Source organism: Mixophyes fleayi, chromosome 2 (genome assembly GCF_038048845.1).
Source record: "Mixophyes fleayi isolate aMixFle1 chromosome 2, aMixFle1.hap1, whole genome shotgun sequence".
Lineage (NCBI taxonomy): Eukaryota > Metazoa > Chordata > Amphibia > Anura > Limnodynastidae > Mixophyes > Mixophyes fleayi.
The window spans coordinates 33,566,908-33,592,768 of NC_134403.1; the positions used below are offsets into that span (position 1 = coordinate 33,566,908).

General features: G+C 40.3%; 1 protein-coding gene across 1 annotated transcript in view; it reads left to right on the forward strand.

Annotated features, from left to right (window-relative positions):
• CNTN5 (contactin 5) overlaps positions 1-25,861 on the forward strand; it is a 1,124,282-nt gene that overhangs the window by 1,050,658 nt on the left and 47,763 nt on the right. Inside the window, exons 18-19 of the mRNA XM_075198772.1 lie at positions 629-787; positions 7,105-7,254. Of these exons, the coding sequence (XP_075054873.1) occupies positions 629-787; positions 7,105-7,254 (309 nt within the window). The remainder of the gene's footprint in view (positions 1-628; positions 788-7,104; positions 7,255-25,861) is intronic.

Sequence of the window (25,861 nt, forward strand, 5' to 3'; positions counted from 1 at the left end):
AATCTAGCTGCTGCTTGCAAAATAGATTGTAGGGGTGCTAGTGTTCTAGCGGAAGACCAGTAAGAGGAAATTAATGGGTGTTTATAGTGGGGTCAGCTTAGGTGTGGTCTAGTGCTTCTAAAACACAGTGGGGGCATAACCACACGCTAGGCTGTCCCTTACCCTTCTCCCCTTCCTGCAGAGCAGCGAAGGACCGGACATTCCTCTCCCAACATTCCACCCGCCTGGACAAAGGTGCCGATGGTCAGGACGGTGGGACAGACTTCTCAAATCATGACTGTCCCACCTAAATAGTTGGCAGCTATGAATTAGATGTTATGGTTAAATAACTTTATAATGTTCTTAATTTCATACATATTTATAATATAATGGATGCTTTTTCTTTTTTCTTAATTTCATACAACATACTGAATTATTCAATTATTATCAAACGTATTTGTTTATTTGAAAATATAGAACATGTTATTACTACATTTATGTGTTTACTTTCCACAACAGTTCTATTACCTGCGTATTCCACGTATATCCTTCATACTTATTGTATGTGACATATTAAATACAAGTCACATTCTCCTCTGTTCACATGTAGATTGAAAGTCAACAACCAACATGATTTTTTTTTTTCCAGGTCCTCCTGGGCCCCCGGGGGTGGTGATCGTAGAGGAAATTACAGAAAGCACGGCCACCCTGTCCTGGAGTCCCGGAGCTGACAATCACAGCCCGATCATCTATTACAATTTACAAGCCCGCAGTCCTTTCTCATTAGGCTGGCAGACTGTGAAAACAGGTGAGATTCATTTCCTGCTCAAAAGGACAAAGTGTCACAGAAAGTAACACAACAAGAACACTGTAAATATATTATCCCAAAGTTTATCTTGTAGTGAAGCCTCTGTTTTTTTTCAGCAACTGTTTCCTTGTGGGGTATTGATCCCTCAGAAGTAAAAGAGGGAATAGAGCCCGGTGATGTTAAAAAAGTACTAATACAGCAAACTGTTATGTTTAGTTTTAGCTAACAGAATGATGGAACCTTTGAGTCCGTTTTAGTTTGAAAAATATAATTTATTAAGACAAATCGCAAGAGCTAACGAGTGCTGAAACACAATGGAGGTGTCGGATCTACATACACACACACACACACACACACACACACATACACCGGTCCTATTTTATTTGCGGGGATAAGGAGTAAAGGCTTGAGTGATGCAACTGTAGCTCAATTGTGCTGTTCATCTAAAATAAAGCACCGCTATTGGCTGCGTTAAAACCTTTGTCAGCGTAAACACGCACTCAGTTTATGTACAGAATACATAGATTTGTACTGCGCCACAGTGCTCTGCGGCGCCGTACAGTAGGGAAAACAGGTTATTCATAAAAATGGAACATACATGGTAGACAAAATAAATGCTGGCATGAAAACAAAGGGTATGGAGGTCCCTGTTAATGAGAGAGCTTACATTCTAAAGGGAAGAGGGCACAGCTGAAACAGTAGGAGCAAATGTGGCTCGGAGTGGAGATTGGGACAGTTGTGAGGGTGTATTAGTGTGAGTAGTGTCAGTGTATATATCTTAAACTCTAATAAAGAGCTAGGTTTTCAGAGAGCGTCAAAAGATTTGAAAGCCTGATGGGACATGGTGAGGAATTGTGTAAATATATAGTGTCTGTGTTCTGATAGTTACCGGCCAGTTGACAATCCTACATACATCACCCCAAAACAACATCATTATATTACATCTACAAGACTACCTACTGTCTGGATCATGCTAAAGAAAGATTCATTGACTGGCACCTGATACCCCAAGTTTTATTAATCATTACATAGTCATTCACCTCTATATCATACCTGCCTACTCTAACGGAATGTCCTGGAGACTCCCGAAATCCAATCTCCCGCATCTGACCACTTCCTAGTGAAGTGGGCAGATTTGAAGCTTCCATGATGCCATTCCCCTGGAATGACATTATTTTGGCCAGCCCCCCCATGGTAAAATGACACATATGCATCATTGCGTCACGGGGGTAGGGCCAAAATGACACAACACGTCTAGCCCCGCTCCTGCTCACCCACCTCCTACCCGGAACTCCCGCAAACCAACTTTAAAAAGTTGATAAGTATGCTCTATATTTTCTTACTGATAACCCCATCTTATCACACTTACCAGACAATAATAGCATACAGTACAGTACAGATACTCTTGTTATCCAAAGGGCATATTTCCAATTAGTTATATGAGACTTTAGTGAATTCCATCACTAGAGTGGTATAAAAAGCTCTCATTAGAATCTTGTGAATTTTAGTATTCATGCATGAAACAGACACATTGCCATGTTATTTTGGAATTTTTTTTAACAGCTTAAAACGAAAAAAAACCCAAAATATAATAGCATTATACTACGTATTTAAAATCTCTATTTGTTTTATAAAATCAACTTTTTTTTTATCATGTTTCATGATTTACCTTTAATAAGTGAAGACTTCCAAAAGAAAAAGCTTTTCTTTTTTTTTTTCAATTCATCTTCGATTGTCATCTTGTGGCTAACTTAATGAGAATGAATTGCTCAAGCAAGGCTTACTACCGATGCCCAGAAGAAAATTAATTGCATAACCTCCGTACGGTATCTCCGGCTACAATTCTTCCCTGTCTTTTGATAGGATACAATAGCAGACGGTTAACAAGAATCCCCTGTAGGGATACAGAGGAATATATCTGGCCTGGCTATTTCATTTCTTTTTTTTTTAAGAAATTCGTCGGCTGATATTTCAGCATTATATATGAAATTGTCATTACCATGAAGATATCAAATGATATGATAAGCAAATTGGAACTGCTTACATAATCCACGGCTATACTGTGGAGAAATAACGTGTAAAGTCCATGTCTAATTTGCCAGTCACGGTTTATTATATAGGAGCCGGTTGCATTTAATAGGTTGGTGCATGTTGAACAGTGACATCAATCTCTTGCCTTAATGGATTTCTCCTTTCATCATACAAGATAAGGGACATGGAGAACTTGATCTGTCTGTAGAAACTCAGAGTGAATGTAGGTCAGGTCATATAAATAGAAAACTTTGAAATAAACGCTGGGCGTGCGGTGGCCTACAAGCCAGGCTCTAGGGAACGATTCCCCCTTGCCAATTTGTTTAGGAACCAGGTTCATAAGAATAGTCTTATAATGCAAATTGACGGTGGTCAAAGTGTACTTAATACTTATCGCTTAACTACAGTGAAACGCCAGTGGTTAAACCTCTGTTTTTTGCATCATGTGTCTGGTGTGTGGAATCTCAGAAACAGATTACTGGTTTGTACAGGAAATCTAGGGCTCAGCAGCCGCTTATATTTGAAGTGGGCGGGGCCGCAATGAAGCGATTCGCTGCAAATCGCCTCATCATAGTCCCGCCCCTCCTGTATCATGACATAAATCATCACGCCCCCCCCCCCACTTGCTTTGCAAGAGGGTAAGTATAAAAAGTAAGCAAGTATGTAAGAAAGTAAATCAATGCATTGAATATTATCCTCAATAGATTATCACACTACAGTGTTTACTTCTTTCTATGTAGTCTTGCCGGTCTTTTTCATTTAGCATGCTATTGTTTTTAAATATCTTGTATTATATTATATAATTATATAGTATGTATTAGATAATAGTGTACCTGTAAATCACAGTGCAATATAACTGTAGAATCGGTGAGTTGTGAGTAGTTCTATACATGGCGATCCTATCCGTGTTCATTCTCTTCCCACAATGCACTCTGTTTTTAAAGTAAACAGCCCTATTACAGCATAACATTGAAAACAGCTTTAGACTAAGGTCGGAGCACATTTTTGTTATCCAAGTTCATTAATTTCTGAAAGCATGTGTTTTCCCCGCTTTTAAATGTGTGGGCATAGAGCAACCCTTTCATCAGAATATTTACAGCAGCACATAGTATTTCAGGAGGCTTGTCAGCTTATCTTGTGCAAGGCAGATACCTGTTCCCTTGTATTTGTGTAAGAGTGATGTCACACCAATGATTAAAACCCCAGCCTTTAAGGCAGAACTTAATCTCTTCATCACTGGCACATACAGCAGAAGGAACTAGTGACTGTAGAGTGTAGAGGTTTAAGTTTCCAGTCACTTAAAATATTTTTTTTTTAGTTTAGCGTTATAAAGGCCTGTACTATAGATTATAAGGATATTAGAAGTCACCTCGGTGTACCATGACTTGTATGAAGGCACTTAGCCGTTGGCTTCATATCTTTACATGGTCACAAATCTCTGTGATTTCCAGTATCCTTATAATCTACATCAAAGGATACATTGGGTAGATTTATCATACCTTCTTAGAAAAAAAATGGCGGTGTTGTCCATAGCAACCAATCAGATTCTAGCTATTATGTTCTAGAATGTACTAGATAAATGATAGCTAGCATCTGATTGGTTGCTATGGGCAACATCTCCACTTTTCCTTTTTAGAATGTTTGATAAATCTACCCCATGATCTCCTATACAACTTGATGTGGAAAAACATTTTTTCCACAGCATTTAAGCCATTCTTGCAACTCTCCCGGAATGTCCGGGAGACTCCCCGATTCCGGGTTGGTCTCCCGTACTCCTGGGAGTGTATGGCAGTCTCCCGCATCATATTAGGTCAAAAACGCCCTGAATCTCCGGGAATCGCAGTATTAGGCCCCACCCCCGGCTGTAAAATGACGTCATGGAGGCAGGTTCAAAATGACGCGATTCTCGGATCCCCGTCCGCCCACCTCCCCCGGCAGCTCCTGGACGCCAACTATAAGAAGTTGGCAAGTATGATTTAAGCCCAATTTACTCTTACTGCACTTTTCGGGAACAACTTCCTGGGCTAAACTCACAACTTAAGAGCTAATGTAAAGAAACTAACTTCATAAGAACCAAAGATGTAAATGACAAATAACTGGATGATTGCAATATACAATAGCCACGTCACATTTTCAAAACACTAAATACACAGTAAATAAAAATAAGAAACAAAGTCAGAGCACTTTCTGCTGTGATCCGAGAGGTGACTTTGGCTTCTAGTCTTCTACACATATTATATTTTTGTGTAAGTAAGCAAATTGCAGTACATTTTTCTTTCCAAGGCTGTGAAATATCTGTTGCTATGCTGGCTGCACAGTGTTTACAGTGAAGGGTAAAGTTCTTGGACTCCAGCATACTTTTATAGCTACCTCAAGCAGTAAATTGCCTATGTATCAACACTTTCAAAATTGGATCACAAGCCCAAATGCCTCCAGCCATCAAGCTCTTAAAGAAAAGGAATAATGTTAGGTTCACGGAACCCGAAAGGCTTTTTATAAACAACAAAATAGGAAAATGACTGCAGTCCTCTTTCACTTTTATTGCTGAAAGTAATATAATCTGTCTGAGATGTAATAACATTTTGTATAAAACAAAACTTATTAAAAGCACCTTACTACTTGTCCCTGCTAAGCTGTACTCAGCTGTTTACAGGGTTTCATTTGAAAGGTATATTTTACAGTTTGATAATATTTGTTTTGTGAATGCACTTGGAATTGTTTTCATACCTTTCAGAAGGCCTGGAAGAATGGTTATTATAAAACTGTATTTGCTACAACTTTCAGTCAATTTAAACTAGATCTATCACTTATACATTAAACTTACATTCTCTGAGCAACGTACTTACTGTATATAAAACATAGTTGCCTACTCTCCCGAATTTCTGGGAGTTCTCCTGGACTCCTGGGAGAGCAATGCAACCTCCCGCTTCACTTCCTGGCCACTTCAATAGTTAAGATGGGGGCGAGATTTAGTGACGCAATTCTCGCATCATCGTGGCCCCACCCCCTGTTGGAATAGGGTAAAATAGTATTGCCTGTTTATGGGGTGGAGCTAAAATGATGCGAATCATCAAGCCATGCCCCCACATGCTCACCTACCCCCAGGATCTCCCAGAGGCCACCTGAAGCCGTCTTCACAACTATTGAACCTCTCTCCTTGAAGGTCTTAATGATCCGATAAATGGTTGATTTAGGTGCAATCTTACTAGCAGCAATATCCTTGCCTGTGAAGCCCTTTTTGTGCAAAGCGATGATGACTGCACGTGTTTCCTTGCAGGTAACCATGGTTAACAGAGGAAGATCAATTATTTCAAGCACCATACTCCTTTTAAAGCTTCCAGTCTGTTATTCTATTTCAATCAGCATGACAGAGTGATCTCCAGCCTTGTCCTCGTCAACACTCTCTCATCTGTGTTAATGAGAGAATCACTAACCTGATGTCAGCTGGTCCTTTTGTGGCAGGACTGCAATGCAGTGGAAATGTTGTTTTTAAGATAAAGTTCATTGTCATGGCAAAGAGGGACTTTGAAAATAATTGCAATTTATCTGATCACTCTTCATGACATTCTAGGGTACATTCATTTTGCCATCATAAAAATTAAGGCAGCAGACTTTGGGAAAAATAATTTTTGTGTCATTCTCAAAACTTTTGGCCATGACTGTATTTTCTACTATGTTAACTCATTCTGCCAATTTACATTTTAATGTCAATATTTTGTGTGTTGTGCTGAATTTTGGCATACCTACCAGTGTCTCAATTTAGGCGGGACAGTCCCGAGATCTGCTGCCAAAAGAGAATGGATCTTTTTTGAAGCCCCACAATTAAAGAGTGTGCTCTGAGTGGGTATATCAGTTCCAGATTCTTGAAATAAAAATTACAGGTTTCATTTCCACTATCAGTTAGAACACTGAGATTAAGGTTTATCCCTTCTGTTGCCGTACAGCTAGTTAGAAGTATTTGGCTCGATACTGCTGACCATTATGTTATGTCAGTGGTGTAAAATGTATTTATTCGTAATGATCAAATTATCAATATCTTGTTTACGGTGTAAGAGATTGTGTCCTCCCCTGACATTTAAGGAAGGTCATGTTGTAACTACATGGTGTGAAACGAAATTGCAAACAGTTCCAGACGGCTCAGGATCTATGCCTAGAATAATGATACTGTTAAGAGAAAATTAATGTGAGCTGCATAGCGCAATGACGGGCCTATCACTCACCAGCCCTCACTGAACGTGCAAACACTTCTGCTCTTTGTGATTGTGATGTCTTTGGTGTTTCCACAGTTCCTGACACTATTAGTGGAGACATGGAGTCTGCCATGGCCGTCGACCTTAATCCCTGGGTGGAATATGAATTTCGAGTTGTAGCTACTAACAGCATTGGAACTGGGGACCCCAGCATACCATCCAGAGTCATCAGGACTAGTGAAGCAGGTAATAGGTCTCTCTAGCCTCCTCCTTCTCATGCATGAATGCAACAGTCACAACGGTACAGCTATGTTTTAAACTGCAAAATGTACTATATGTGCCCTAGAATTGGGAAAATTAAATATATACAAATATATATATATATTTATATATATATATATATATATATATATATACATGTGTGTGTGTATGTATATATATATATATATATATATATATATATACAATATATATACATGTGTGTGTGTATGTATATATATATATATATATATATATATATATATATATATATATATATATATATATATATTTACATACATAAATTTATTTATGGGGCTCCACAGTTTACAAAAAAATTAGGGACCTCTATAAACCCTAGTATTTTTAGTATTTTAATGACAGATAAGGCTATAGAAATCACAGGAAATATTTATTGTGTATAGAAATGAACAACCTGTGAAAAATTCACCTTAATTCGCATTTGGTCATAAAATCTTGCTTAAAAATAGAAATATAATGGTTAGGCGCTCATTGACTTTGGGTGTCTGTTATAATAAATATTGAAGATGCTTCGTGGTCAGGAAAGTATATATGGTGGACACAAATAGTAAAGGACAATTTATTGCGACTAAAAGATAAATAATCAATAAAATTCCAAAAAGGGGAACTGACCATAATATACATATGAAAATATATATAAAAACCAAGCTGAATGAAACCAGGTTAAAACTTGAATACATAATATATCACATAGTTGTAAATAAAGACCACATGAGCAGAATCCATATAAACAGATATAGTAGCCTCCAGCCACCGAGTTTTGGGTATCTGCAATTGTGCTATATATCTTATATTCTTTTGTAATGAAATCTTGCTTGTTTTCCCTGCGGAATGTGGTGTTTCTAGTTCTACTCCGTCAAAGCTCCATCCATAAACTCTACATTCCGTGGAGTGACAGAGCAGAATCCGAGCTCGGAGATTGTAACGGCCTACCCCAAAATTCGATTAAAACACTTACAAGAACTAATCAACACTAATATTTTTATTCCAAGTACATAAGAAGTAGGAATTCAGAGACAACAAACATTTCAAGTTCAAGGTTTACATTGGCATTAAACAAGACTGTCTTGAGAAAGAGAGAACTAGGGGTGGATTTACTAAAGCTTCTAAAAAGCAAAAGTGGAGGTACTGCCCATAGGATTCAATCAGATGCTAGATATCATTTTCTAGAATAAACTAGATAAATGACAGCTCGATTCTGAATTCCTTTTTAGAAAGTTTGATAAACCTATTCCCTAGTGAACGCACAGCTCTTGTTTTTACTGCTTTTACCGAGACACTTGCAGAATAGGAGACAGCTGAACTGTGATATGTTTACAGCACTTTGAGTACTAGTGATACAGGTAAAATTATAGCGATGACAGATAACTACTAAGCTAAAGCAGAACTCCGAAATGCGTACATCAAAAATTGGCACATAGCTCAATATCACCATTGCAAACAATTAATCTTTATTAGTTACCAAACCAAAAATAAAGATAAGATATTTGGAAACATCATCAGCTATTTTTTGTAGCGCCAGTAATTCCGCAGCACTGTACCTACCCCATTGGAGCTTACAGTCTAAACTCCCTAATATACAAAGGGAGAGCTTAGGGACAATTTAATAGCAGCCAATTAACCTACTAGTATGTGTTTGGAGTGTGGGAGGAAACCGGAGCACTGGAGGAAACCCACTCAAACACAAGGAGAACATAAAAACTCCACACAGATAAGGCCATTGTCAGGAATCGAACTCATGACCCCAGTGCTGTGAGGCAGAACTGCTAACCACTGAGCCACCGTGCTGCCCCATCAAAACCATGTATAGTCAACACATAAAAACTTTATGTTTAGGACATTGTTATTGAACACATTGAATTATTTTTTTTTATCTCCTTATAATTTCTGAAACTTTCTGGTTAACTGCTTTCTCCATAATAGTCGTATTACTCATACCTATATTTTTAATCGTTTTCAGTCAATTCCCAATGGAAATCACTGTTCCAATATTAAAGTCTTTCATTTTGTGGTATGGCCGCTTTTTAAATTACCCTTTAGCTTAACAGTTATACTTTTGCCAGGAGCCTCTTAAATAAGATGATGCACATAGGTCAAAGGTCAAACTAATAAATATGTAATATATTCACCAAGAGTCCACCCCCCCCCAAAACTCCAGAGGTAGAAGAAGAAAGGAACCCGGGCTATCTTATGTTAACCTTAGTCAATCAATCCACTTGAAAGAAGAGATTCTTCTCTTTCAATCCAGGAATTTCTTGTCCTCCTCAGGCTCCAGGGGAGACAGATAGAAGCTAGATCAACCCTTCAGTTTATTAGAATTGCTTTGTTTTTCCCTATATATATTTGATGAAGTTTGGTGAACTCCCCACATTAGGGGAATAATAATCTATTATTTAGACAGCCCCCCTTCTTTCTTTGATTCTAATGTTGCTGGTGTCTGTAGAAATACCAAAGATATAGAAAGAAACATGAAAAAAAATGCTACATTAGCAGCCAGGAGAAAAGAAACGACACTTGCATTTAATTTTATCATGTAAAACTTCAGAGAGAGGTGTTTTACCTGCCACAACCAGAGCCATCGGAGAGAATGTAATGTGCATTGTTTAACGCACTCTGTGTCATTATAAGTCTTAGCTTGGCTGAGGGCTGAACCTTTTGTATCTTGTATGTTTTGACATACTGTTACGGGTGATTACTCCCAGGCTTTGCCCTCCAGGCACTAACCTCTTCTGCAAGTAAGAGATAATAGCAATAACCATATGGGATGCATATAACATTAACATACATCGGTGAAATGGATGCAGCGTAAGAGATCCGGGGAGGAATCTTAATTGCTATTACCAAAGTCAATATGCAATTTATTTTCCCCTTCTCAGGCATAGACATAATTGCCAAATGTTTTACTAAGGAAGTTCGCCTTTCTTAGGGTCAATATCACTATAACTGCAGGATGAGAATTCCTGCCACTTAAATTTTAATAAAGCTTCAATTCCACTGTATTTTTTTTTCCTGTTTTTTTAAAACCCCCCTAACCTCTTCTTTTATGTAAGTACGAGTGCCCTTCAGAAAAACAGCACCAGTTCTGAATAGAAAGGAGAGTGAAAATACAATGTATCTTGGGCAGTGAGGTCAGTGCCTTTCTGAAGGCTGAATACTGTGAATCTCACAGCCAAGATTCTCTTTGCCTTTATTTATTTTTGTTGTTTCATAGCTGAATGAGGACAATAGGATGTGAATCTTTTGTGAACAAAAAAAAACACACAGCAAAACTAATCTAGCACGGTATGGACAGCTTGGCTGGGAATAATGTGTGTATTGTAACTTCCCGTACTGAAAACATACACAGTATTAGGCTAGCGTAATCCATTTGTAAACATTTTTTCGTGACATGATCACCTTGTAATAATTTACCCAACATACAATCACTCTATAATAATGTTCTCATTGTGTGAAAAAATTGTATTTATTTATGTTATCACTTTGTAAGAATGTAGAGAAAATACAAGGATATTCATGTAATGAGGTACACCTGATGAGGGTTTGAAGCAATCGATTTGCAAATATCAATGGTGATTAAGTTGTCAACATATATATTTATAGCGTACGGTACTTGTAGTTAGTTTGTGTAATGAATGACGGCAGTGTCAATTCAGTTTCTGACTCACGCGATAAATAGAATGGTTAGCCATACCACTGCATGCATCTAAGTAAGTGGGGTACAGACTCATCGCCCCTTTGTATTCTAGGTATTATGCCTTAATATAAAATGCTGTGGTGATCAATGTGTGTGGAACTAGGACACAAACTCCTAACTATTCCTTCTTGAATCAACATATATGTGTAACCTTAGACTCCACACTTTGAAGGCAGGCATTGTGCGAGCTGAATCAAGTACTGACAATGCCGCCTGCCCATTAAGCAGGACCCATGACATTACTGAGGGGCTTTGTCTCCCGGTTATTTAATAGGAAAAAAAATCTATGGTAGGTGCATATACATATATGTATACACTTATGTGGGAGAAGGAGATGTTTGATTACTGGTCTGCTTTACTATAAACACCAATAAAACATTTGCTGTTATACCAACACTGAGAAACATCTTTGGAAGTTTTGGAGAAGATATAAGCTATTCTTCGCATAAGCACTCAGGGAGATATATTATTTCTATTTATTTAATCATTAATAATGTGTACTTTTTTTTATATATATTTTTGTTATTTATTTATTTTTATTGGTGACCAGCATTGCCTGTATGACCTGACACTGCAGGTCTGATATATGTTAATTATTAGAACTGTCAGCAAAAGATAAAGTTCAAATAAATCCATATTCATAATTATCCCACTCTGCAGATCTCTACATTGGCTCTATATGCTCCAGAATCCAAACTAGATTACTCACCCTCACCAAAGCCTCCAACAACAATGCTATTACTACAGCTCAACCCTCATCTTTAATTCATCTACCTTTGACCTGCACCTTGCCTCCTCTCTGATAACCATCTCTCGCTCCCATCTACCAGACTCCTCCTGTGCTGCTTCCCACCTATGGAATTCCCTACCAAGATTGAACAGACTCTCTCCCAGATTTCAAATTTTTAATTGATCTCTGGAAACCCACATCTTTGTGAGAGCATAAATTACTCCCCCCCCCCCTTATACTACTCACATACATCATTACTATTTGCCAATCTCCACTATGCTCCACACTCTTGCCTTTTGTCTCAGTTTTGTACTTTCCCACTAAATTGTGAGCTCTCACTAACAGCCTACCCTCCTTTCGTTTTCACATCTATCTATCTATCTATCTATCTATCTATCTATCTATCTATCTATCTATCTCATATTTATCTATCTATCTCATATCTATCTATCTATCTATCTATCTATCTATCTATCTTATATCTATCTATCTATCTATCTATCTATCTATCTATCTATCTATCTATCTATCTATCTATCTCATATTTATCTATCTATCTCATATCTATCTATCTATCTATTTATCTCATATCTATCTATCTATCTATCTATCTATCTATCTATCTATCTATCTATCTATCTATCTATCTATCTATCCAGTGCTTTTTTTGTAAGAAAAAATGTGCTGGAGCTCACATCACGTAGTCATTCACTGTACACACAACCACACACATCAGTTGTGTAGCGAAAAATAACGGTTGCTGCTTGCAGTAAGCACTCAGCGCGTGACCACACGACCAATCACAAGCTGAGCAGCACCACAAGCCGAGCAGTGTCATCACACGAAGTACGCATGCATTGGACTTGACACACAAGCAGCCCGCATGCACCGGTTTAATGATTCTGCCACCGACCTGCTGCGCTCGACAGGGCGATTCAAGTCCACGTGGACCAAACATCAAATGTTTAAAAGTTACTTTTAAAAATTGGAAAATCCGTTGATAAAAGGTGGCGGAACTCAGGTCCAGTGAGTTCTATGACAAAAAAAACACTGAATCTATCTATCTATCTATCTATCTGTCTATCTATCTATTGCGTATCTGTAACGCCTATGGGGGAACAGGACAGACGCACACATATATCCTACCTTCCAAGCGATGACCGCCTACCATCCACTACGGTTTCATCCCAGCCGCTTTCCGTCTCTAGTGAAGGTCTGACTCCTGGACCCTGCAGAGGAATACACTGCTCTTTCCTTTTCTGGCAGACCAGCAACTGAACCTCCGTCAGATCACTCTCCTTCTCTCTAGGGGAGAAACAAAAATTAATACCCGTGCCTACCAGAAAGGGACTGTCCGAGGCTATGGCAAAGAGAAAAGACCTTCACTCAACCCCGTCTGCCACCCCCTCGTTTTATTCTAGCCAAGGGCGTGGGATTACGCCCTTGGCAAGAATAAAAGACCAGGAACAGTCCCGCCCCAAATACTCTACTCATCCCTCGGTGAGGGCCTAACCAGAAGTAAGAATCGAGAGCTATACTCACCCGGGTACTCCAACTTTCGGTCCCTGTTCTCCTGCTTCTCTTCGTCACCTGTGGAAGACAGAATACAACACGTCCTCCCTCTTCTCTACAGCTGAGGCTAAAATGTACCACCCACACAATTAGTACTAGCTAACAACAGGTGCCCTGACCCTACAACAACTAATGGTCGGGTAACGCAACTTCGCTAAGCACTGGGTGTAGTGTACTTCCTAAACCTCCTCCCTCTACATACAGGGAACACAAGCCGGTGTTCACCTTCTACTCCAGGGGCTGACCCTAACCCTCACCCAGATCGTACCGAGAAGACTATCTTCTCACTACAGGGTCACTCACAGAATGCCAAGGACCAGTTGCCACTTGCACGACCGGGGCTTACTGGAGCAACGCGCCACCGGGGTGGCGGCTTCCTCTCAGAATCGTCAGTGGCCAGTGGAAACACCACCCCAATCTGGTTCTGTCAGGGACCCTGCCGGAGCTCAGGATGGGACACCAAGTTGGAACCACGGGACGCCCCCCTGGAACTATGCTGCACTGCCAGTGAGGTGCCCAATCACTGCCTCTGGAATTCCTTGTAACCCCAGGGACCTACGGGACAGGAAGACTACCGTGTGTCCCAACCCTCACTGCGTGTCTGCTCTAACTAACCACTTTGTCCCCACAGACACAGAGAATCACAGGATTACAGTAAGGAAACAAGAGCCTACCTTTAATGGGGGCCTGGCGTCTTGCATCTGGAAATAAACATACAAAACACAAACAAACAAACACATTACACAATACTATATTTCAACACACAGGCTCAATATACGTTGCTACTGTATATGGTAGGCTGACAACAGAAGGCACTTACCTCTACTATCTAACCAGCTGGTTAAATAGACCAGTAACAAGAGCCTTCTGCTCTGTTGCCTGACGTTAACCCTTTTGTGCCACACTACACCTGTGGGTCTTGTGCCCTATGCAACTCAGGGCTCCTATGCCCACTCTACCTATTGGGCCTCGTGCCCTGATTCTGCCTACTGGGGCCTTGTGCCCTTCTCAAGCTAAGGGCCTTGTGTCCATTCTCTAGCTATAGGACCATGTGCCCTCTTTACCGGTAGGTTAATTGGCTGCTAACAAATTGACCCTAATCTGTGTGTGTGTGTCTGTGTGTGTGTGTGTGTGTGTGTGTATGTGTGTTAGGGAATGTAGACTGTAAGCCCCAATGGACTGATGTGAATGAGTTCTCTGTACAGCGCTGCGGAATTAGTGGCGCTATATAAATAAATCGTAATAATAATAATAATGCTCCTCTCTAACTATGGGCTCAAAGCCCAGCTAACTACAGGTCTTTGTGCCCTGATAATTCCCTACCTATACCTATCTGCGCCAGGGCCTTTTGCCCACTATCAGTGCCAACGGGCCTAGTGCCCGAACTGCCCACGGGCCTTGTGCCTGACCTAACTGCATGGAGTATACTTACCTGCTCCACGCAGGATTCTCACCTTGCCTCCGGTGGCTCCGCCTCCGGGTCTTCCAGACCCTCCAGCCAGTGGCGCCCCTTCTCCTGTTCGACGCGCAGCTCTCTGCTGTCTTCTGGGTGGGGGTGCTCTCATCCCCTACAAGGGCTCCCCGCCGGCGACTCCGACGCTGTCTTCTCTCGGCAGGGTAGCTCCTTGCTCTTACAAGGGTACCCTACCACTTTCGCCAGCGTCTTCTTGTTTCTTGACACTGGACGTCCCACAACGTCCTCTTCTCTCTGCTCCGCCGACGAACTGTCTGTAAAATGGCGGCGCTCGGCAGCTTAAATAGTCGCCGGCACGCTGAAGTCATTCGGCACCGCCGCGAGCACTCTTTGGCTCACCGTGGCGCCTATAATTCAAACTGCCGGAGGTGAGCCAGGATTGGCCAGTGTGGGAAGGTGAGCCTGGATTGGCTCACTTGCCCTATGCTGCTGGGACCTGCGGAGAAGAATGAGAAGTACTCACCGGCACTAGAATGTAGGAACGATGAGTTGTCTTCTTTCTTCTTACGTTCCAGCTTCACCCTCTTCATGGGCACGGCAGCGGGGCACATCTCTACATATCTATCTATTTATCTATCAAATATCTATCTCATATCTATCTATCTCTCTCTATTTCATATCTATCTATCTATTTATCTATCTATCTATCTATCTCATATATATTTATCTATCTATCCATCTCATATATATTTATCCATCTCATATCTATTTATCCATCTCATATCTATCTATCTATATATCTATCTATCTATCTAACTGTATCTAACCTCTGATGTTAGCTGTATACAAGTCAAAGGTTCAAAAACAGGTTTGAGATATTTCCATATTTGATTGTTTTGTCAGTGGGTTCTTCTTTCCCTGGTTTCTAGGACAGAAATTGTCAGTTCTGTCAGCTTGCTGTTGAAGTGGCAGCTATATCCTGAGACACCCACACTCTGCATGGGGCATTCTGTATATGGAATTCCCAGTGTTCTGCATTCCGTGATTATAAAGCGCAACTTCTTCTGTAGAGCATCTCAATTACATTGTCCCTTGTTGAAATACTGGACAACTCTCTGTAGTCTCTGTGGTGTTGTCTCTGCAACTGTAGTCTCTGTACTCAACCCGGGACCAGTATAGGTATTAAACGGACATACTTCATTTATAGACCACTAGATATTACTCGCATGTAACTAAGATGGTCCTAATCATGAATATTCATAGAGGACCACGGGAAGCAGGTCATAAAAAATAATTGTTACATCTGTATCTATTTTATTTTACAAGAGGAGCCTGATCCTGACATATGCACCTATAACAATTCTTTATTTTTACTACTTTGGTAATTATGGTTCCCCAACTGTACTGCGCTGTTTGATATGCTGGCAGTTTATAGATAAATGGTGGTAATAATGACTGAATTTTAAAGGTGTTCCACCATGTGGGTGCAGATCTGCAGATAGCGATTACACAAAGACACACACCTCAAGGAAATAGACATTAATGGAGGTAGATTATAAAAATAACATCAATCCACGCGGCGCTGTTTCATTTAGGCAGTCAGGTTAAAAATGTTAGACAATGTAGGCAGAAAATATAGATCTTAAATATAAATCTTAGAAAACAGCAGCGATTGTTGAGTTGTGTTTTTTTTATCCTGATGCGAAATGGACAAAATGACAATTAATTTACAGAGTTAACAAATCATTTGTTTGGAATGCAAATCAACAGAGTTTATAGATAGAATTACGATACAGCATCCCCCGTCTGCTGGGTATAAAAGCATTCGTGGGTTTCAATTCATCTACTCAGAACATTTTTTCTCAAGTCATGTTCTGCTGTTATTTATTCCGCCGATGGAAGATGATTGTCAATAGATCTCTAAATATAAACACAGGCAACTCATTTGCTAAATGGGATATCCACTTTAAAATGTGGCCTTGCAGATGGAGAGACATATATTTTTCAGCAAGCTGACTGGAAGAATAGCGGGTTAAATTCACGATTATTGTAAATTAAATTTGTCTTTAAATGTTGTGTTAAAATTGCTGCTACAAAACTATATTAGCCATTCAATCTTGAAGTATCTTTAGTCATTCCCAGTGATATGATTACTTTAATAGTTTTGACTGTATTGGTTTTAAAATTACTTTACATGTTTCTGAATATGGATTTACAAGATGATTTTTTAGTTATTAATACTTTTTTCCAATTGATTTTTAAGTCCACTGTTGAGACTTTAGCCTTAAATATTACAAATGATGTAGAGATTATAAAAATAAGGTTTGAGCTCTTCAAATACAGATTGAGGCAGAGAAGTTCAATCCGGTGAGAAATTTTAAATGGGTTCAGAATTCTGTTCAATCGGTGTCTGTTTTTCTTTATTTATGTGTTTTTGTATAAACTTTTTTATATTGCTATTTTTTGTACAGCTTGTAGTTAGTATGTATACAGGGCCGGATTAAGGGAATGGAGGCCCCTGGGCTAAGGGGGCCTCCATTCCCCCATGAGGGCCCGCCCCCCATGATCCGAGCTGCCCGCGCCCCCGCTCCCCCCCCCCCCCGGCACTAACCTCCTTCTCCAGCGCGCTGTATGCTCTTTACTGAGGAGATCTCGTGAGAGTGAGACTCAAGAGATCTCCTCAGTAAGGAGACTACAGCCCGCCGGAGAAGGACCGCAGTGAAAGTCCTCAGCAGCACTGATCGCGCCAGGGGCACCCCCGACCGATCAATACTGCTGCTGAGCACTTTCAAGGGCCCCCTGGATGCCATAGGCCCCTGAGCTGTAGCCCAGTTAGCCCTATGGTTAATCCGGCCCTGTATGTATGTATGTGTATATATATATATATATATATTTACCGGCGGAACAGCATCACAGTCCCCAAATCTTGCCTAAATTGGCGGTTTGGGGATGTGCTGAGGGGATCTAAGTTAAGACACTTTCGAACCCTGTACTATGGATTACACACATGTACCCCGAAACCAGCATGCAGAATAACAAACAAAATAAAATACCAGTATGATTTAATGTAGCTGATAATAGGAATGTAATAAATGTCAAAATTGCTGTTTTTGAAAAGCTAGCAGGAATGGAAAAATTGCTAAATTTAGTGCCAAGTAACAATGCTAGAGAGACAAGCAGAGAAGCAGTAAATGTAAATTCGAGACATTGTCAGTGAGACTAAAACTAGGTAAATCACAAACACTTTTCAGACTATAGACATTGCTCAAACCTTTTAGGTTACAGAGAATCAAAAATATTGCCAAAACATCTCAAGCTGAGTTCAAATGTATCTAAAACCCACACCTTCCAAACATTTCACCTCTTCTAAAACCAGCCATCTGATGTCTGAAAAGTGGTGTTTATGTCCAGATTTGTTTTTCCCTAATGATGATTGTTAAAATGTTTTGTACTTCTTGTTTTTTGTGAATATTGACTGGGTACTTGCTAATAATGGGCACCGGAGTAACAACTCACCAGTGCTACTTCCACTTGAACTAATGTCTTAAATCTTCCACTTCCTGGCTCAAGTCAATGAACAAATGATCAGATCAGGCAGCAGCAGATTTGAAAACAAACTTGCCGATAACATTAGGGGGTAAATGTATTATGCTCCAATTTTTTCAAGTCGCCGGAAATCGGCGACTTTGTAGCTAAAATTTAAAGTGGCGATGGCTTGTAATTCCCTTTACAAGCCATCGCCGCTGTAAATTTTAGCTGCAAAGTCGCCAATTTCCGGCGACTTCAAAAAATCGGAGCATAATACATTTACCCCTAGATCTCACTACTGACTCTGCCGCTCTTCTGTCTGACGGCTGTTAAAGAGGTTTGTGAACAAGGCTTACAGCTAGGTGGTGGATTACGGGGTAGATAGTGACGACCATATAATTAACAAGTCCTCAGGATTCTGATCTGTTTATCGCCCTGGAGCGCTGTGGGCGGTGTTCTGATGACCTGTAGGTAGAAATCTGTATTGGTGTAACACGGGAGTTGGGGTTCTGTTTGGTTGTTGTTAAGTTGTAAGAAAGGAGAGCACAACAGAGATACGTGAGAGAGCCGAGGAGAAAGGGTTACAAGTTGTCAATGCAGTGTAAATAACGTTCTAAGAAGAGGTGCAATCAAGAATCCAGCGCATAGAGGCAGAGCCATGAGTGTTGCAGAGCTTAAACTGTAGATTGTGGTGAATGAGATTGGTGATACAGGATGACAGAGGGGCTAAGGATGGAAATAGTAGAAGAAGTGAGTATAAAAGTAAAAGCAAGAAAACAACAGATAAAAGGGTAAAAGAAAAAAGTGGGTTAGTGGCAATAGACGAAAAAGATAAAGGGGTGACTCCAAGAGAGAGAAGAAAGAAAATGTGGATAATGGTCATAAATATGAACGTAGGAGTGAAAATTCCAAACAATAATTAAGGATTAGTTGCGGAATAAGCTATATGGAATGAAAATTGCAGTTAGAATGGTGTGGGATTTAGTTGTAAAATAGAGATGTATGTAAAGATAAAATAGATATATAACATAAAAGGTAAAAAATAGTAGTGGTGGTGAAAATTGGATAAGGTAATAAGCCAATGAATAAAAGGCAGTGACAATGAGATAATCATGAAGTGCTGGATTAGTGGAACCTACCAAGAACATCAATAACAGATGGCGATAAAGAATATTATAAATGTTCAAAATAGTAAAGAATTAAACAGCTGTAAATGAAGAATTAAAAAAGATTTAAAAGATTAAATAAAGTTATACATATAATAAAGTAAATAAATATTTGACTCAAGCTATGTCCTAAGTAAACCATGGAGTGTGCAGGTACAAGCACATTTTGTGTTTCGCCAATAGTTGTGGTTCCCTCAGGAGATTCTTTTGCAATAATTCTTGATACAGACCTAGTTTGATCCACGTATTTATTTTATTATTTTTATTGCAACTTATCCAAAACGGAAGTTCCATCAGGAAATCAAACTCATAGCAAACAAGGTCAAGTGTATCAGTCAGTTAGCCTTTAACCAATTCTGACATTAGACCTGCAAAGTCACCCTTTTGCTTTTGGCCAGGCTCGGGCAAATGCACCTACCCGGTTACGCTTACATCCTACCCTTATCTCTTTAAGCTATGGATTTACATATCTAAATGTCTAAGGGCTAGATTTACTAAGCTGCGGGTTTGAAAAAGTGGGTATGTTGCCTATAGCAACCAATCAGATTCCAGGTTTAATTTATTTAGTACCTTCTACAAAATGACAGCTATTATTATTATTATTATTAATTTTTATTTATAGGGCGCCACAAGGTGTCCGTGGCGCCGTACAGGGACAAAAACGAATTACAATACAAGGTGAGACAGCACAGTACAGTAAACATAAAGCACAGTAACTCAGTAAGGTCAATGCACAGCTAGTGAGGGCGGGGGGAGTATCCGCAAATGACGGGGCCCAAAAGGAGGGCGCGGAAGACAGGGAGACCCCCAGAGGGGGGAGGAGGGCCCTCGAGGAGGAGGGCAAAGTAGCTGGAGAGCAGAGTTAGAAGTGGTGGAAACAGGAGGAGAGATGGCCCTGCTCAGAGGAGCGTACAATCTAAGGGGAGGGGTGGACAAACGGAGAAACACAGGGGAGAGAGGGAGAGTAGAGGGACGGAGGCAGGGAAGGGGAAAGAAGGTGGAGAGGCAGAGGATAAGGTAGGTAGTTAAGTGGGAGCTAGAATCTGATTGCATGCTATAGACAACATCCCTACTTTTTCAAACCCGCAGCTTAGTAAATCTAGCCCTAAGACTCATTTCAAGGTCCTGAGAATGACTGGCTATCCATGAGGGCGCTGGGGAAGATTGTGGTAAGAGATCCTTAAATGGGCAGCACGGTGGCTTAGTGGTTAGCACTTCTGCCTCACAGCACCGGGGTCATGAGCTCAATTCCTGACCATGGACTTATTTGTGAGGAGTTTGTATGTTCTTCCTGTGTTTGCATGGGTTTCCTCTGGGTGCTACGGCTTCCTCTTACACTCCAAAAACATACTGGTAGGTTAATTGGCTGCTAACAAATTGACCCTAGTCTGTGTGTGTGTGTGTATATGTATGTTAGGGAATTTAGTCTGTAAGCTCCAATGGGGCAGGGACTGATGTGAGTGAGTTTTCTGTACAGTGCTGCGGAATTAGTGGCGCTGTATAAATAAATGATGATGATGATGATCGGTACAGAGGTTTGTAATTTCTCCCAAAAAAAAAAGATCCCAATACGAGAAATTCAAAACAGGTTCAATCACAAGATTAAGTTGATGCGTCATAACATTTGTTCAGATTAAAAAAATGTTAATCAACTACTTTATTATTATATTTAAAAACACTAATTGAAAGGAAAACGAGAACCTTGAACATAAACCTTACATACTACAGTAGATGTGACATACATCACGCAAGGGGTAGAAATGCAGCACTATACCAGTATTATATTAGCCACTATGGACAATCCGGGCTTTTATTAACTCTGAGGAGGCTTCACTCCCTGATGCTACCAGCACTCCAATCTTCGGTCATTCCAGCTGAGCCATAATGCCACGCCAGCACTGACACTCAGTTCTTCCACGCAGCAAAGAGTGCCTCTGATGCAGCAGCCTGTGCTCTTTATATTGTCTTCAATCCAGTCTCCACCGCTCCGGCAGCAGCTCCACACTGTCTGAGGATATCAAGTTCACACAATTAGCAAGGCAATTTCCTGGATCTCAGACATTGGACCCTAATCAATGGGGATGTGACTAACTCTGGTGTTCTCCCTAAATTAGACTTACCTTGGCTTAACGTGACTTGGATGCTGCCCATCTTTGTATCAGACCTCTTGTCAGTGGCGGCTCCACTCTGTCTACAGATTCCAGGTCCACACAAAGGATCTCCTGAAAATAACATATGGAATGGTGATTTACTTACTAAGGGTATTGTTTTACGATTCACCCCTTCCTTCACAGACTCTTGCCCAGGATCGCCACAGCTTTTTAAAAGACATATTGTTGAAATTAGAGATGCTCAGGCTCAGTTTCCCGAGAACCGAATATACTTAGTAGATCCGAGTACCCAGCCGAGTCGGCTCGGTACCTTCACGCTTTTTCGGATTTGAAAACGAGGCAAAACGTCATCGTTACATCGTCGGATCTCGCAAATTTTGGATTCCTTTTTAAGATCCAACATAACGGTGGGTGAGAGGGAGGGCGGTGCCAAGGACACTTCCATCTTCCACCATTTTTCTTTTCTGCCACTACTGTGTGCCAATGTGTCCTAGATGTGCTAGGAACTGCCGTGTGTTTGTGTCATTGCTCTGTCACTTACCATCCAGCCAGGTCGCTGCAGTATTTGTCCGAAAGTGTATAAAAATAATATTGTGACCTGTGATGTGGTCAAAATTGACTGCAAATAACTTGAAATTAGTGTTATTGAGGTTAAGAATAATGTAGGAACAAAAAAGAGCAACATTATGTGATTTTATCATATTTTAGGATTTTTTCTAAAAAAATCCAAAACCAAAACAAACGAGGGCGGTTTTGCCAAAACCAAAACCAAAACACGAAGCTAATCCAGATCCAAAACCAAAACCAAATCCAGTTCACAGGGGTCAGTGAGCATCTCTAGTTGAAATGAACATGAAGACACAGTATATGCACACATTAATTAATCTGTTTGGACTTAAAATATAAATTAGGAAGCTTTTGGGTCTGGGGGGGGGGGGGAACAACAAGGCTAAAAAGTATACTGAAAGCATTACACATTTTGTGAGAAATAAGATGGAGCAATGGTGGTGTCGAATTAACCCATTCTTTCCTCACACTCCGTCAAAACTCCAGGGCAAGCCATGATTGTGTCCCAAAAAATTCAAAACCCCGTATCATTACCTCATAATAGATAATGGTTCATTATAGGGATTTCAGACATTTTTAAATTGCTCAAATTCATATAACACAACTGAATGACATTTCCAAAACAAAACTGAATACGCAAACGTTTCAAAACTTTAGTCCCCATTGGAGCTCCTGAAACACAGTTCATGCTGGGTGCCCAGACTAGGTTTTGGGTGTCAGCGCCCTAAATAGAATTGAGAATTTACAATATAAAGATATATAATGTGATTATCTGACATAAACTCCTCATAAACTGCAAGAAGCCCAAATACACTGTCAGTGCTTATCATTTTTATGCAAGAAATATACTAACAGAATCAATCTCTTATAAATTAGATCTTCACACAGTGTGTGGGATTCATGTCATGATTAGAAGTGTCACATCTGTTTTCCAAATCACTTTGTTACAAAATAAAATGACATGTAATTTAACCTCCCACTTGGGGATCTAAGGAACTACAGTATGATGACTAGGAACGATTGAACGCATTAATATACTGTACAATCCTTTAGGCGCCCATTCAATAAAGCCTGCAGGACGCTCTTTTCCCTGCCTCGCTGGAGAAACTCCCAGAAGTTGCAATTCATCAATTTTCTGGGGAGTTAATGAATCAAATGGCAGCCATACTAAAATACGAGTTATCTCTACAAATAAAAGAAGCATCTGCGATTATATGAAATCATACAACAATTCACCAGGTGGAAGTGTTTGTTTTGGTATTTTTACGTGACAGGTCTATTATTAGGTAGTGATGGAGTTTATTGATGAGCAATATGAAACGTGTGTTTTCTTTACAGTATAACTAAACTAAAATAGTTTGATAGTGGGCACAGAAAATTATTTGGAAGTTGGTCACTACATGCTGCCTTATTTCTGTGAGAGTTCTTATCATGTAGCTAGTCACTGACCTGAGATAAATACATTGAATAAATAAACTACCCCATAATTGCCAACTTTTCCTCGTTGGCTTCAGGGAGATCCGGGAGAGCCGGGCATGTGGGGGCGGGGCTTGATTAATCGCATCATTTTGCCCCCCCCCCCCCCTCTCAACGGTTGTCACAATTTTGGCCAATTACAACAGCGGGAGGGGCTAAGATGACGCGATATTTGCATCATTAAGCCCCACACCCCACTTATCTATTGCTCGGGCGAGAACCAGGATGTTGCCCTGCTCTCTGGTCTCCCAGAAATGCAGGAGTCTCCTGGACATTCTGGGAGAGTAGGCAACTATAAGTTAAAGAAAAGCAGCTAATGAATCTCTAGAGGCTGAAGTGTCTTTTACATTTCTGTCTCTATTACTGGTCAAGTTGTCTTACCTGTCAGTCTTTGATTAAAACTTGGTCTTCAAGAAAATGGCCACTTCCATAGGCATCAATACATGGACATAGGACACAGTTTCTGAACTGTGTCATCATGTCACAGATGGTGAAGCCAACCACCTCTTGTACTGGCTCAACATCAGGGAGAATGCCAGACTCTTCAGGGAGTGAGGGAGATCACCCCTATTTCAGGGAGTCTCCCTGACATTCAGGGAGAGTTGGCAAGTATGAACTACCCCATTAGCTGCAAAGCATTTCAAGTTCCTGTACTGAATCCATACTTCTCTTTTACCCAACATGTCAGAAAGTATATTATAAGTACTGTATCTCCACGTCAAATAAACTCACATCAGCTGATATTTCTCATTCCCTCGGTTCATTGTTTTGTTTTCTTGTCAAAAGAAAAACAAATTTGACGTTCTGTGTGGGGAAAGAGCTCACTGTCAGTCTCTGCCCCCCTTAGGCACAATCCTACTGTGCCTAATGATAAGGAATGCACTGCAGAGGCTGTATTCCTATGAATATGCATTCGGATCACAAAATGGCCGCCTCCACGGTGTGATGGTGAGGAGAACACTTTATTGGGACATAGAAACATTAATTGAAAAAAATAAATATAACAGAAATATGTGTGTTTTGTATAACTACTCTTGGATTTTAAAATAATGTACTGTACACACACTAATCGGAAAAAAAAAGTCATAAAATAATATTTTGGTGATTATACTCTGTTTGGAGTACATGGCTAACATTTTGTATTATCCCAGGTGAAACTGTTTATCACCATATTTTTATGATAGTTAGGTGTGTTTTTATTAGGTGTATACTGAAAGAGAAATTATATTTTGAATGTGCTACACTTGGTTGTACTGTACATAAGGCTGCCATAGGCACCAATGAATGCTGGCATAGTTTTAATATTAATGAGAGGGCTGAGCCTTTAATTTTTGGTTGATCTACAGCTAACATAGAAAGTATAGAGAGATAACGGGAGAAATAGGGGGACAGCAGGATAAATCCTGGCACTAGGGATAATCTTATAGTACATATAGTATTTGTGTACGTTACAATAAGATTAGCAGTGACATTCTGTGGAATGTCATGAGTGCTTCAGGTTGTCACAGATGACGCACTCTAGTTGATGTTATGACACCGCACATCACAATATATTATTGATAAATAGAGGTAAAGATTGAGGACAGCTAGTGAGGACAGCATGCATTATACAGGGCTAGAGAAGTGTTAGGGTGCAGTAATTATTATTGACAGGTACTCTGGCTCCCCTTCCCTTACTCCTCAAACTCCTCACGTACAAGGCCCTCTCCCACTCCATTGCTCCCTACATCTCCAACCTCATCTCCATACATACTTCCTCCCTCCCTCCCTCCCTCCCTCTCCGGTCAGCCAGTAACCATTGCTTGTCATCCTCTCTGATAACCACATCTCACCCCTTCATCCAAGATTTCTCCCCTGCAGCCCCCACCACTGGAACTATCTCCCTTGTTCTATCCCACTACCCCCTAGCCTACATAGCTTCAAACGGTCATTGAAAACCAACCTATTTAGAAAAGCCCATCAGTCCTCCACTTTACCATTTCACCATGTAGTTTACCTCACCCTCTTTCATCCTTCATCTCTCCCCCTCTTGCCTATTGCCCTCAGATCCCCTTCACTTACTCACCCCCATGTGTCAACCTTACTCTTTAGATTGTAAGCTCTAGTGAGTGTGTTTAGTGTTCAATTCCCTCCCTCTTAAAATAAGATTTTCCCATAGCCTCCAACAGGGGTGGATCTAGACTTTTTTTTATTTAGAAAGGACGATTCAACATAGCTCCGCCCCTCCTTCAATCTGATTGGTCAACCCTGCCCCTCCTTTGCTCTGATCAGTCATGTTAATGTTTGTAGGTTGCT